Genomic DNA, 15,401 nt, shown 5'->3' on the forward strand with positions numbered 1-15,401 from the left:
ATCGAGCTAGCTCGCGAGTATTACGCTGGTTGAAAACGAAATGGCGCGGAGTTATTTACAAGTCATTTGATCAGGCTGTAATTACTATTTTAGGTTAGGAAATTATCTATGACAGACAGTTATAGAAAGGCATCCTTATCGACATTGCTGGAGTGGCAATGCTTGTATTCAGATATCAATATGGAATGCGTATGTTGAAATGTGGAATATGCATAGAGCTGGTATCAGACAGGAAACTACTGTTAGATTTATCATAAGATATGTATGTCTGGTGAGGTAGAGTTGATGAGGGCAATCTATCAGTATCAGTATTCACAAATACGTCCAATATATGTGGCAATAACACAAAGACGATTTGGCCCGTGTCAAACCGGCCTGGACAAGACCAGCATCAAATTTGGCCCGTGCTTGATTGATCAGAGAACACATTCATATGTAAATTACTCATTAGTTAAATGCTATTGAACAATATCCTTGCCTAATCTGGCCCAGACCAAAAATGCTTGTGTGATAGTGGATTATATTTTAGAAAATCTTTGCAGGAAAATATGAGGATGCTGACGAAGCCTTGTGTTCATAGGAATTGATCCCGATGCTCAAATGTCATATCAAACTGATATAGAATTTATCAGCAGTTTTGCTCGGTTTATAATTCGTGATTAAAACATGATTTTTTACCTTAAACTACAGAATTAAGACTGCAATCGAGGTGCTTAGTCCTTTTTGGCAGAAACGTTTTGTAATTGTAGTCACTAAGTAGCGGTGCTTGTATCAAGTTTTCTGAATAAGCACACTTTGCTACCGGTACTCATGAATTTAAGGTATATATGTAAAACAATTCAGATAACCATTTTCAAGATCGTCTTTATATCATTTCAGAGATATTCGCGTTACTGAAGAGGCTCATAAAAACATTGTTCTACGATGATTGACAGTGAATGTTGGTATATTATCCCAGACATGAGCGCACTCAACTGTACGTACAGATTATGAATTGGTCAGTGACTTCGGCAAATTTTCTCACCCGTGTAATTACGATGGACACGCGCGCGCGTTAGAAAAGATATTTTGATCGCGTCGAGTGAATGCACGGAACTGAGTAACGCAAATGTTTTTGGTCGTTGAACGCTGATGTGGATTTTTCCGCGAGTTATTCGTTTATACATCAAATACGTGTGTATTTGCGACAAAGAGGACTTGACCGAATTGTTGTGCGCGCTGAATCAGCTGACTGTGAAGTGTATGGATTGGAAAATTCGATAATTTTTTTTCGCGATAAAAAAAGACGTCCTCTGGTGGAAATTCTTCGTTGCGAGACAGGGAAAGTTCGGCGAGGTTTTCAACTGAGATTTTGGCCTCTGTCACTAAGCGGACTGCTCGGATATTTACGTTGTTACGCTTCGAGCACTTGCGGGATGGCTCTCGTTGAAATGATTCGTCTGTTGAAGTGACGGCTTCAAATTTTGACGTAAAAGATCTTGAAATCAACGCGGTTAGTTGGATCGCGCAAAGTTTGCGCATTCGCAGAGCGTTCATACGTATGTATTGCGTGCACTTTTTTGCCTTTTATGAATAAAGTCCCTGCGAAAAATAAACAGCAAGATTATTTCGAGCAATAAACTGTACTGAATAGACCGAGCGATTCATTGTAGTTACCACACGCGCCCTTCAAAACGTACATAACTGGTCTTTTTTCGAAGACACGACTCTGTTTATGTTGTGTGTGCGTATGTGTACTCTGGTTGAGTCTATATATGACTAAAAACGAGTTTCTATTGCTGTGTGCGTGGTTTTTCTCGTGAAAGAACTTTCGAATGTACGACTGACTTGTAGGACTTCGATGCGTCATCGTTCATACGTGGATTGAGTTATTATTTCTGTTAGGCGTGTGTTTTACCTGTTGAAATATGAAGTATTTTCCCGGAATTCCACGAAGTCTTCCGCAGTCTAGAGACTGTTGACTCAGTTTTGTGAGTATATCGAGAAAGACTTTCGTTCATTCATCGGCCTAATCTAGATATGTACGCACGCACAGACTTAATGGTCCGTTGGAAAGGCGTATAAGTTCATTCGATCGAAAAACTACTCGCGCATTGAAGTTTCGTGTGAAGGATTTATAAAAAAAAACTACTTAATTCGAAGTAGATTTACGGCTATGTAAGTGAGAAACTGTCTCAATAACCGGATAACCAGCGTTGCGCTAATGTTCGAATCGATCTAAATTGTAACGCGATAACTTCGTTATTTTATACGTTGAATTCTTCTGGTGGTAATATCGTGTAAATACGATATCCGCAAAATTGTGAATATCGATTATATATTAAGTTACAGTTATTAGATAGAGTAAATTCCCACATCGCTCTGACTGTAATACTATGAAGTGTCATTATCACATTGATTCCTCGCTGTCAACAACCATTTCGAAATTGCTTCATTACTGAGTCGCGAGTATATATCTATATTTTGGGTTAATCGCTGCTTGACTCGTCGTAAAAATGGAGCGCGTTCGATCGATGGTCGAGCAGAATATGATGCTGTCGAACGTCGAGACAGTCGAGAGTTTGAGCAGACGCGCGAACGACATGTTGCACGTGTTCAATTTGGACGACGCCGAAGATTTGTACCTGAAACTGATTTACAACTTGAGAGATAAGCCGAATTATCGTAAAGAGTTGGTCGTCTGCTATAAGGGTTTGGCCGAGGTGTACATGAATCACGGAAACGCGTTTCGTGCCGATTGCGACGAATGGCAGTGGGGTTGCATTCAGGGTATGGTTTTACTGCGGAAAGCGATCGCGATCTGTTCTTCGCGCGCGGCGACTACCACTTCGAAGGATACGAAACCCGCTTTGATGGGAAATCGAAATAGACATAACAACAATAACAATAACGAAATCTGTAAAATGAACGCGTTGAATTCGAAAACGTCGCAAAAAGGCGCGCCGATTTCGAGCGCCGAACAGGCGTGGTTCGTCAAAGAGCGAGCTAGTTTGAGTAAGCGGTTGATGTTGGTCGAGAATTCGCTGGTGAAATCGATGCATAAAACGTTGCAACAGAGCGTGCGCATGAGCACGAAAGAGTTGGTCGATCTGGCGAAGGGTAAGATACAAAAGACAGACATCGAGAAGATGCAGTGTATTTCGCAATTGGAGAACTTGCGCAAGAAATGCGAAGACGATCTGATAAGCATGCAGGACATACTGTTGAACTCGGTGCGCAATAGAAATAAGCTAGTCTCACGCAAGTATAAAGCCGACGATGTAGAAGTGAATACAGGTGGGCCGTTACGTCGAGCCGCAAGTCTAGATTGTCTAGAACGCAGTACAGTGATTAACTATCGCGCCGTTCGCTGGCATCGTAGACCGGGTTCTATCAGCGAGGATTATATCGATGACGACCAGGCTGGAACGATGCAATCGACTGGAGCTAAACGACCGAAAAGTTTACACATTCAATCCGTCACTCGTCGGCTTTCGATGGACGAACAGGTGCAAAAAGCCGTCTCGTTCTTAAAAGAGAAGGCGAAAAATCTCAAGCGAAGTCACCTACGTCCGCTGTCGAGTTTCTCATCGTGGAGAGCGTTAAAACAACAACACGAGTCAATTCTCGATGAAGCGTTGGTCGATTTTCAAGATTACGACAACGAGCCGGACGCGACGGTGAACGGATTCGACGACCGCGCGAATGATGGCGGTTCAAACGTGCCGAGTACGACCTCGGAGAAAACGTCGCACAGCAACATGTCGCTCGATTCGTCGCTGATGGAATCGAGTCCGGAGAGCCCGGAATCGACGTTAGAAATGTCCGATTCGTTCGACCACGATCGTTTCATGTCTGAGAATCGCGTCTACCAATCGGAGACGCGTTATACGCGCGAGGTGCGGCGCGACGGCGAGCAGACGCATACCGTCAGTCGCACGGAGGTTCGTAACAAAACATTAGGCGGAATCGACGTCAATCGAATTCTGAATCTGAGTCGTCACGGCGACGAAACGATCGAACCACTGCGCTCCGATTCGACCTTGGATAATATATTGTTGCGATTGCCGGGTTACAATAACGCGCCGGCGCTTACGCAGGAAAGTACTCCCTCTCCGCACGAGTCGCGACATTACAGATTGGACTCGTTCACCGCTTTTTCGCCGGTTACCGAAACCAGTAGCTTAAACTTTGAAAAACTGTATAACTGTAACGACGGTAAAACGAGGGCCTCCGTTTTCGATATTCTTCCGATTAACTCGCAAGAAGTACAGCTGACGCTCGCCTACTGTTTCTACCGTCTTGCCAATCTCGAATTCGAAAAAGAATGCTTCCCTAAAGCGACTGCTCTATACGAACAGGCGCTCGCCGTCTTCCACGATGTTTATAAACTCGGTATTTTAGACGACTGTATGGCGCAGGCGTTGAAAAATTCCGGTAAGATCCGCGTGATCGAGGGCGACATAACCGGCGGCGTTGGTCTGATGGAACAGGCTATTCGCTTGTTGGAAAAGTTCCACAATACTCAAACGCATCCGGACATCGCGAATATCTGGTTCGAAATGGGAAACGCGTACATTAGTAAACAAACCCAGGGCGAAAGCATGTACGACCATCTATCGAGGCGCGTTCGCAAAGAGCTGTACAGCGAATTGGTCACCATATCATCGGACGACGAGGACGAATCGAACGAAAGTACGGATGAAGAAGGCGGCTACGGCGGAGAGACGTATTCGATAAATACGTACGAGGCTTTACGCTCGTATCAACACGCGTATTCGATACTGAAAGAACTTCATTCGACCGGCGCCAACGAGAACTACCTTCACGATCTCGTGAAAGTTCTCACGCGACTCGGCGATTGCAGCGTGATCACCGACGACTACGACGAAGCGATTAATTACTACGAGGACGCGTTGAAACGGTTCCCGAATTCGTTCAATTCAGGCCTGCTACCCGATAACGCGCACGTCATGTCCGTGCTCGGCGTCGTGCGCATTCTTCTGCGTAATTACACGAAGGCGACGAAGTTCCTCGAATGCGCTCACATCATGTATCAGAACGGATACGCCGATAAAGTGAATCAGGTCGAGGTGTCGTTCACGCTGTCGATGTTGAGTCTAGCGCATTATGCCAGTAAGAACTATTACAAATCGATATCATGGGCATTACGAGCAATAAACATATACGGCGACTTATACAACAAAACCATTCCGAATCTTTCCGCCGAACTGTTTTGGTTAGTTAACTTTACTATATATTCTATCGCGTACGCGCACCTGACGTTATCCGAGTACAATAAAGCGCTGCATTTCCTGTTGTTGACTTTATTTTATTGCCAAAAAGCGAAATATCCCGACCACGTTTTGGATGTACTCGTGTTGAAAGCGTGCGCTCATTGTTACGATTGCCTCGAAGACCACGACAACGCTTTGAAGTATTACGCGGACGCGATCGCCAAAAACGAAGAGAACAAAAAGTATAAACTGTATTCGCACAATTTACATCAAGAGTTGTTGAGCAAATCGGCTCAGATGCACGTTACTATGAGCCAGTGGGGTCAGGCGGTTGAGGCATTCGATATAGCGCGCGACGTTCAGAATTCGATGGAGGAAGATATCAAGGGCGACATGGTGAGTCTGTTACATCAGCTCGGGCAGACGCATGCGATGACGTGCGACGTCAATAAATCGATCGAATGTTATCTCGAATGTCTCGAAGCGTATAAAGAAATGCACGGCACGGTCGGACCGGAAATGGCCGCCACGTTTAAGAATCTGGCCACGATGTGCCACGTGAAAGCCTCGATGAGCGACTTCCCGGAAGACGTCCAAGAAATGACCTTGCTCGCCGAACACTGTTTCAAGCAGGCGCTCGACTTAGAATTCTCGACGAATTTAGCGCTGAAATACGCAAACTTTTTATACTACCAATTAAACTATAGCGACTGCGCGCTGATGTTGCTGCGTGTGTTAAAAGAGCACAAAGTCCCCGACGATGAGATTATCGTGTTTAGTTTTATCGAGCAAGTTTTAGCGCCGGGCTGTCTCGATCTCGAAATGGAAGACGAAGAGATAGTCGTGACGTCGTCTGTATTCATACAGTATTTACTATTCTTGTCGTTTAAAGAACTTCACCTGTTCACCGACGCCGAACAATGCATTTACGATTTAATGGACATAGCGTATACGTCGCAGCTGCCTCAACCGTTCGCCATTCTCGGTTACGTCCTGATGGAAATCGGATTGTACGAAGAGGCCGCGATCGCATTTCATAAAGCCGCCGGATTTCCGAATGAAGACGCGAAAGTGCGGACATTTTGTCGAGATGTCTGTTTCGCGATGGGTTTTTATAGCGATGTTTGTAATCTGTGCTATCGCGCGTGGCTGTTCGTTAACCGCAGACAAGTTTTGGATTAACCTTCTATTTTCTTCTGGGCAGTTCACAATCAAAATGACGAGGGATTTTTTACAACTCAACTCATCGTCATTCTTAACTTATTCTCTGACTAGTGAAATAACGAATTTTTTGACGACTTTTTCAATCGGCTTATCGAAGATTCTTGTTAAATTTGAACAAATTTTGTATACAAATCTGCTGTTTTTTGAAAGTTTCTCTTTTCTAGGACTGATTGTCTACATGAAAATTCTATTCGAAATTCTATCTTTATTTAATTATGATATTTATAATATTTGTGTGTGATAAAAGCTAGTCACTGGTGAGATGTATTAGGATTTTTATTTTATGTACTGTTTACTAGTGACGCGATCATTCGGTTTTTAGTCTTCAGTTTTGACTGCTCTCAATCTAAATTTCAGTTCACTATGGTCACATGATGCTTGTTTTGAAGCTGTTATATTGGTACAATCAAAATTATATTCAATATAAAAAATGAGAATGATTTCAGAGCAGTTTTGGGCTAAATCTAATATACGTTGATACGCTCATATTTTAAGAAATTGATTGATTGATTGAAGAGCAGACTTGAGTATATGAGAGGTGTGACGTGCATAGATATCATATTAAAAAAAAATCCGAAATTCCTTGATTCTAAAGTAGAGTGCGTCCAGATTTTGAGGATTTTGTGCTCATTCATTGAATTATTCTCTGCAATATCAAAACCATACATAAAAAAGCAAGCATATTTGCCTGATCTAAAATTCTATCTGATATTGTGATTTATTTATTTTTCTAACAAATTACTTATGAGCTTAAATCGAGAGTACTTAAAGATCAAACTATGTTATAACGCTTATAATCAATTTTTTAATGCTAATCAAATGTGATCTCTACAATTTTACTACATTTTTCGAACGTAAGGTATCCTAGCTTAACCTAATAACATTGGCAGTGAAAATCTTGTGGAAAAGCAGTTCACTAAGAACTTATGCATCTTTTTGATGAATTTATGAATAATTCTGAATGGTTTTTATTATTTTTTAAGAAACTCCTGCGCGCACAGTTTGTATTATGAAAGTACAGTACGTGCAGTGAAATTTGGGTAGATATTGACTCGAGAAATCAGTACTTAAACATCTGCTGAGAACACACTCGGTTTTGCCTTATATCGTGCACATAGTATTAGATTTCAAAATCCAAATGAGTCGAATATATATTAATTGTGCTTAAATAGTATATATCGCTGGTTATTTTGCACTGCGATATATTCAAGTGTAGCAAACTCTTCAATACATGCAATAATCAAAACTGTTGGTAGAAGTGGTTTACGGTTCACTTGACATTTTCCACCCATAGATCTTAGCAATTGTGTACCGGTACATTGCGTAGAATATGCACGGAATACGCAGTAGAAGCCATCCATGTTTGTCGATAAAATATCTCCACATCTCAGAGGAAGTTACTAGTTACTAAAACAATTTAAGCCCTATGCACGTGGCAAGGAAAAACACGGATATGAAAAAAACAATGGGCATTTTCGGACACTATCAAATGTTTTGTAGATCACATTCGTATCTTTCAATACGTGATTGCTTATGTATGTTTTCCTAGTTGTGCGTAGTGGGCTTCAAGTTAAATATGAGTAATATTGTTAGATTTTAGAAAATGTCGTTGAAAATTGTTAGCCTACTGATAGATTTTGGATGTTAAGGCGTTGTTGATAGTTATTTGATGTGTGCATGTCAGTGAACTCTTTTCAAATCTTTATTTTAACGCATGTACATATAATTACATGAAGTGTATGTTCACTCAGGGCATAAAGTCTCAGAACCTCAGGCATCAATGTGTTGCACCATGGACCATTGTTTTGTAGGCCCATATCTTTATGCATTAAATCTGATCTCTTGAAGATGGACCATTCGATTCAAGTATCATTTAAGCTTTATCGGGAACTAAGGAAATAATTGTAAATCCGACTTAAAACCCATTCGATTTATGTATTACCTATATATTTAGGTTTTTTACTATCAGATGAATGCTATACATGTAAAAAATGTCCAAGTAATGTATACATATGTTGCTGTGTGGCCTCATCCATCATGTATTGAATCCTTTTAGTGAACTTTTTTACGACGTCACTCTCTACCATTGATGTCGATGCTTCGGCTGCACTTTCCCCGAAACTTTTGTATCCGCATTAGATGTAGAAAAACTGAACTATAGAACTAATTTTACTACTGATGATGCGTAGATGTATTAATAAAATGATGAATAAATGACATGCGTACAAACAAATATGTGAAATTCTCTTTTAGTTTTTTTTTCGATTCTGTGGCTAATTGTTATATTAGGTTGGAGGAATTATACTTCGGCCAATTCTCTATGGCTAATTGTTTCAGCTGCATTACCATTCGTGTCATAAAACGCACATCAAACGCATACGTTTGCTACACGCAAACTGCACCTCACAAGTCATAAAAAACATTCCAGGGGATATTAAACTGTCGGAGGCGGATAGAGGCTATTCGCACTATAATTGGTTTCGTGCTGTAATGGAAATTCAGTGAAGATAATTGTGTACGATATATGCACTCATTGTGTCGACTGTACTTGTTCATTTAAGGCATGAACTGTTCACTATAAACATTTACAGATATTATGTTGAATTAATACTTCAAAATGATCATCAACTGTGTTAATATAGTGTTTACTGTACGTGCATACCTATGCCTTGAATGCGTATAATTACACATTGAATATCTATTAAAATAGCACCATTGTGATAATAGCCTATCCTTCCTTTTCTCCTCCTTCATTCCTTAAAAATTCCTAACTAGAAAATACTTTTTTGACACTCAATTAAGCGGTTACCGAATGAGACACCAAGTTTAATCAGTGAAAAGAATAAAAATTTGCTTACAAAACCACCGAATTAATGGTTCACTGAAATAAAGATTACCGAGTCGCCTGTAATAAGGATATGAATGCGATGCAGACACTTCTTCGAAATTTTCAATGCAGGGATTCTGTAGTAAGAAATATATAATAATCACGATGATAGATTAGACTAAACATGTTTTATTCTAATACCTGGTACTAATCAATGTACATCACAAGTTTTTTTTGGCAACAGTAGCATGTATTCAGATTACATAATAAGTTTCCCATTAGAGGTTGAATTTAAGACAACTATCAAAATCATTTTACAATTGACATGACAATTCTTTAAATAAACACATTTAAGTACATTTTTTCAATAAATGACCCTATTTTCTATAGCCCCGGAAGTTACCTCAACCCGTAGAAGTTAAGTTTTTCTGTCACTATCTCCATCAAACCAATGGTCAAAGAAATGTTTCACTGAACATTGATCTATAAATGATCAATGTATTCAATATTAAGTAGATAATGCCTTTATCCTAAAATAATACTGTTAGATATACCGGTTTACATATATGGGACTCGCAATTGGAACGATACTTTCAAACTTTGTCCACTGCACTAGTCGAGAGTAGTCGGATCAGGAACCGGTGACGCGCACTGATAAAATTCCATTATCGATAATCTTCTCTTCATCTCGTTGTTGAGAACGGGTATGTAGCGTCTCGGTATCAGGTACGTCGACAGATGAAAAAGATCCAGGAAGATCTTGTAACGATCGCTGAAATGATGGAAATAAATTATACTATACGATCTACGGCGCCGATTCAGGGGGACTTGTAATACAAATCCATTAAACTTTGGTGCATGCAATGTGAGAGTATGCCTATGAAAATGTTGCCCTTTTAGGATGTGCCAAGTGCCCTTCAGTGTACCTAATATTGTTTTTTGGACATCAAAGCCCCCTTTTGGGGTGTGAAAGGTTTTCAAAATGAACCCCCGGATCTATTAATGCTGATGAAACAATACTGATTTATTTTACCTGATCGTAGAACGCAAATACTGATAACCGGACGAGCCACCGGTTCCTATCTTTGAACCGAGCATTCGTTGCACCATCATCACGTGGTTATCTGAGCGTAAACGCAATAAAAATCAATCTTAATTCAAACTAATGAATAATAATTCGAGATCCGAGAGTGGAAATAGATCACACTTACATCTCCACTTAGTCAGATTGGAATCGACATCGAGTAGTAGTTTAAGCATGTGATACGGCTGATGGAACCTCGGTTCATCTCGATAACAAGAAATCATCATCGCTCCCTGGAATGCTTTATACGTGAATCTGTGGTTACCTGGTGACACAATGGAATGTTGACATTTTAACAATTTGTTGCATCGAATGCAGAGCAATGCCGGGACATGCTGGAAATCATCGTAATAGATGGGTTTCATCTTAAACAGAAATGTATTAACGAGTTGCTCGGATGTTACTTCTACCCAGGAAAAGGTACAGTTAGATAATAAGCTGGGGGCAATAATACCAACTAACAGCCTGTAAAGCACTTCTGAGCAGCCTGGCAGGATTCAGTGCTATACAAGCCTCATCATTACCTGCATCATTATTATCACTGACAACATTCACTATAATCTAAATACAGGATCACTCGGTTTCTGACTACTGGATTCAATTTCACTTCTAACTGATCAGACAGAAATATCTTCAAAATACCTCGAGCTTTGTCTTCATCGTATCGTTTCTCATCGAACAAAGCATCGAACGCATCTTTCTGCTTCTTGTACTCTTCGGTTTTGACCTTCTTCAAGTCAGGGTCAGTTTCTTGCTGAATGTAGGGGGATAAAGTGAGAAATGATATCAAAAGTCCTGTATTTTGAGTGAAATGTCACTTGCAATGTTTATTCATTATTTTACCTCGGCTGCTGAATAGAACTCTTGTTGTATCCACATATTGGCAGCTAGTGAATATCTCCTCCAGAAATTGAAGCTCTCCAAGCCGGGTGTGCGCTCTAACCAATTCTATGGAATATAAATATGATAATATCAGTCGGAAAGAAGCCTTCAATTTTGCATTGGAAACAAGCTTTCAATTATTATAAATGCTCATGAAGTACAAATATTGCTAATTTAAAACAATTAAATTAAAACAATTAATTTAAAAAGTATCATGTATATAGGGAGGGAGAAGTGGCAAATCTTTGACCCCTCGTGGATATGCGTACACACTTTACACATGGTCCTATGATACAATATTTCTTAATTGGAAATTAACTGTAGATAACTCAATGAAGTCATCAGATAAGTAAGAGGATGACTGATGTCATCTATATTTTTGAATCTCCATTTTTAATTCCTATTCTGTCTACTAAGGGTGTCATTTGTATTAGTTACAAACATAATGTCTGTCCAACCTATGATGAGTTTGACTGGTGGATTTAAGTTTATTTCATGAATTCTACTCAAAACACTGATACAAACCATCACTAAATCATGAAGCGATTTCTCTTCGACTGATTTTTCGATGTTTTTCATCATCGGTGATTCCGCATCGAAAGCATCTCCGTAATTCTGTTTGTTGTATTGAATGCGGTTACTCTTCATGAAACGAATAAAATTAATTTCACTTTGATGAAATGACATTGATCTAAGCTCGTCTGATGTGCAGTTGCATTCAGGAGACTGCTAATAATCTTACCTCTTTTAAACCGAGTTTATTTTCGATCAGCCTGAATTGAAAACTCTGGAATCCCGACGCTGTACCTAGTTTCACCCTAAAAGAAAATAGGCAATAGGATATTATAGGAAAACCAAGGTGTTTTGACTGATAGTCCGATGACGATTGAATTGAATATTGCTTCAGACTTGTTACAAAGATATTGATAATGAAATTGAAAAGCGAGATGTTTAATACTGGTGCAAAGTATACCTGAATTCAAGAAAGTCTTGCGGAGTCATTGTTTCTAGTATTTGAAACTGTTCAACAAGAAGCTGTAATTTATATACAGGTTAACATTGAGTAAAAACATGCAAACAGCCATAGGCCTATATTCTAGATCCATTAGTGCGTCGTTAAATAGTTAGAATAGCAGACTAGAAGAATAGCAGACATGTACAAGACAAAATACAACAAAAACTGCGGCATGCAAAAATTAAATAATTTGACGAAAGTCTCTGAATTTAATCAGTACATTTTATTCCCAATAACGAATTTGCGTAGCGTAAATTGATTTTCAAGTTAGCCTTCACGTCTTCTCTTCAGAGAAATTGTCAGTGTCTGTATGGACTTTAGCATGCTGGTAATCATATACAGTGGAACTTCATTACTACGAACTTCAGGGGACCAGAAAATGTGTTCTGTTTTAATTGAGTAATAGTTAATCGTATCCGATATCTATAATTGATCGAAATATATTGGGGCGAAATTCGAAATTTTCTTTATTTGAATTCGTTAACCCTATCAGTGCATCTGCACCACAGTGCAGTGTATAAATCGGTGATAGACTTAGCTAGTCGGTGTATTGATGTTATTAGTAATTAGTAATTTCCATTGAAAGGTGGTAGCACCTGTCAAACATAGTGAAATATTAGTTACTTAAGATACACTGCGCCGCGGTGTAGACGCACTAAAGCAGTTTGCCTATAATACAACGCATTGGGGTAGAATCTTTAAAGAATTTTCAAATTATCTCCAGCACTTTTCGGTATTTATTAGTCATCACTGAAAGGGTTTAAAGAGTTTCCATTGTACGACACTAAATGCACAGATAGTTTTTATAGTTTTGATGAATGCATAGTATCAGATACAGCAAAAAGGCGTGCAGATGTAGGCCTATTAATAAACCCATTCCTGTTAGGAATAAATAAAAATTACCTTCAGAATCAGGTTTACTCTATTGAGCCGATTGATAATCACAAGCATGTTACTTTCTTCCAGGGGCTGAAAAAAATTATAATTAGTTGAAAGTTGTGGATAAGAAATATATAAACATTGAGATTTCACAAATGTATTCATTAGACCAATTTTTGGCATTTTGGAAGAAGTTCTAATCCAATTTAATGAAAAGAAAATGGCAATTTTTTGTTAGTTTTTGGTCATATGAGAGTGGCACTTACAATTTTACTGAAAATTCCTCGCACAGAATCGACTTCCAATAAAATCTGCTTGAACCACAGTTCATATGCTATACAAGACAATAGAGGAAAGGCAAACATTAGTTGAAATTTCTAAAAACCAGTTAGCCTAGTAATATCTTGCATGTTTAAGGGAGGAAGAATGCGGTTCATTAATTTACAATTCAGACGGTAAACCGGATGACAACTAGACTAATACTACAATAAGATATAGGCCCTATTTTGTTGTTTGTACCTTGATGTGTGATGACAAAAAGCCACTCATCGTGGAATTTACCGGCAGGCACATCTTGACAAGACAAAAGCCGATCCAACTAAAATTCGAAGAAAAAAGCTGATTACCTCTTCATTAAAAAAATTACAGTCAGAAGGAAATGAAACTGCTGCACAGTGCAAGGGCTGTACAAGCATGAGCTTGTGTAAAAGTAGTCAGTTAGTAACCTGTCTGTGTTTTCAAGATCGGATATTTTCACAAAATACTGGTATAAGGCCATGCGATTATAAAAGCTATGCCACCAACTAAAAAAAGTGCAACAGGTCCCTGTAGAACAATCATACATCAGGAATTAGTTTGCATGTCAATATTTACATATCAAAGGTATATTCTTCAAAGTGGCTATCTTTACGGCGTCGTAAAGCGGTCGTAAATTCTATATTTACGACGGTTTTATATTGAATTTAGGATTATGGTCTAGAGAGGAGAGGATTAGTGTCAAGAGGGTGAGAAGAGGGTCCAGAGGGTTAGGGTTAGGGTCCGTTTTACCCCGTAGGAATAGGATTAGGGTAAGGTGAGGCTATATGTAGTTAAAACATTCGAGTGGTTTTCAGCGAGCTCGGTGGTCTAGTGGTATGACACTGCGCTACTAATTTACTGGCCCGGGTTCGAGTGTCGCTCGATCCGCTCTATTTTCTCTAACTCTTGATTTTTCTAAGTCGTGCACCCTAGTGCGCATGCGCAACGTGAAATAGCCAATCAGAATAAAACGTCGTAAAAATAGCTGGTGTCGTCCGTCTACGGCGTCGTAAAAATAGCCTGAGCGTATATTCTTACTCTCAGGTATGAATTGTAATCATAATCTTCACCTTGTTTTGTACCTTCTCCGCTGAAAATGACAAAGAAACCTTTGGTACAATAGACTATACATGCAGTCAGTAATGCAATTCTTCAATGATAACCTGTCTGTTCAAATAAAACCCCTATTTAGGCCTACCTAGTACTCGAGTACATCCAGAGGTTAACATCTTAATCTAATCATATCAATGAGGACTATTTTTTAGAAATTAGTTCAACGACACTGAAGCTAGGCTTTATCTATAACTATACAGTATAGGCTAGTTATAGATAAAGCCTAGTATAGTATACTATATTATATATAGGCCTGTATAAGAGGCCCGTGATATAACGCAGATACTTAAGTTTTATTTATGACTATTTACGCTATAAATCAATGTGGACTGTCAGAGTAAGAAGGCTAAGCGTTTTACCAAGATACTCGTCAAGTCAATGAATGACTGTTGCTGTAGGCTATGTGAACCTAAAGACAGTGGCAGACTAATATTAGTCAGTAACCTGTCTGTGGTTTAGTTTCACGTTCGGATATTTTCACAAACCACATTGGTATAAGCCCATCCGATTATAAAAAGCTTACCACCAACGAGGTAACTAACTAGTGGCAGACTTACTTATTCGTTTCTTCAAAGTCGTCTGTATCTGTATTTAAACGCGCCATCGCATCTTTAACTGATGTCATCTTATACGGACAAGCCATGTTTAACTTATAAGAACTCACGATTCACGTTTTGACGTTTTGAGCGATAAAAATTGATTAATCGAAGATAAGGTGATAAAACTGCTCTGGCTGTCTTGAATTACTTTTTGACAAGACGCTGATTATGTTGTTGAATACCGATATAATTATTATGGCGAATGAACTTTCCCGTTTCGCATATTTTCGGAGTCACCCCGCATAGGTACTCGAAATCTTGCCTA

General features: G+C 39.3%; 2 protein-coding genes across 2 annotated transcripts; one reads left to right on the forward strand and one right to left on the reverse strand.

Moving 5' to 3' along the window:
• Positions 1-1,837: 1,837 nt before the first annotated feature.
• Positions 1,838-8,665, forward strand: LOC141906447 (uncharacterized). The gene has a single exon (XM_074795748.1). It carries the CDS (start codon positions 2,496-2,498, stop codon positions 6,396-6,398), a length of 3,903 nt encoding a protein of 1,300 aa, XP_074651849.1. The 5' UTR covers positions 1,838-2,495; the 3' UTR covers positions 6,399-8,665.
• On the reverse strand, positions 8,628-15,292 carry LOC141906449 (tryptophan 2,3-dioxygenase-like). The gene is made up of 13 exons (XM_074795751.1): positions 15,095-15,292; positions 14,463-14,514; positions 13,647-13,725; positions 13,394-13,461; positions 13,152-13,217; positions 12,207-12,268; positions 11,976-12,051; positions 11,759-11,875; positions 11,195-11,299; positions 10,994-11,105; positions 10,479-10,616; positions 10,301-10,391; positions 8,628-10,039 (listed from the first exon to the last, which is right to left on the reverse strand). Exons 1-13 carry the CDS (start codon positions 15,178-15,180, stop codon positions 9,880-9,882), a joined length of 1,212 nt encoding a protein of 403 aa, XP_074651852.1. The 5' UTR covers positions 15,181-15,292; the 3' UTR covers positions 8,628-9,879.
• Between the last annotated feature and the right edge of the window lie 109 nt (positions 15,293-15,401).

Source organism: Tubulanus polymorphus, chromosome 5, assembly GCF_964204645.1.
Source record: "Tubulanus polymorphus chromosome 5, tnTubPoly1.2, whole genome shotgun sequence".
Taxonomy (NCBI): Eukaryota; Metazoa; Nemertea; class Palaeonemertea; order Tubulaniformes; family Tubulanidae; genus Tubulanus; species Tubulanus polymorphus.

What these genes read in the sequence shown, in the direction of transcription:
- LOC141906449 (XM_074795751.1), bottom strand. Translation starts at nt 15,180, where the DNA reads ATGGCTTGTCCGTATAAGATGACATCAGTTAAAGATGCGATGGCGCGT. An exon ending in ATTACAATTCATACCTGAGA is followed by an intron (nt 13,726 to 14,462) that starts GTAAGAATATAC and finishes TTCGAATTTTAG; the next exon opens with TTGGATCGGCTTTTGTCTTG. An exon ending in CAAGACTTTCTTGAATTCAG is followed by an intron (nt 12,052 to 12,206) that starts GTATACTTTGCA and finishes ATTTTCTTTTAG; the next exon opens with GGTGAAACTAGGTACAGCGT.
- LOC141906447 (XM_074795748.1), top strand. Translation starts at nt 2,496, where the DNA reads ATGGAGCGCGTTCGATCGATGGTCGAGCAGAATATGATGCTGTCGAAC.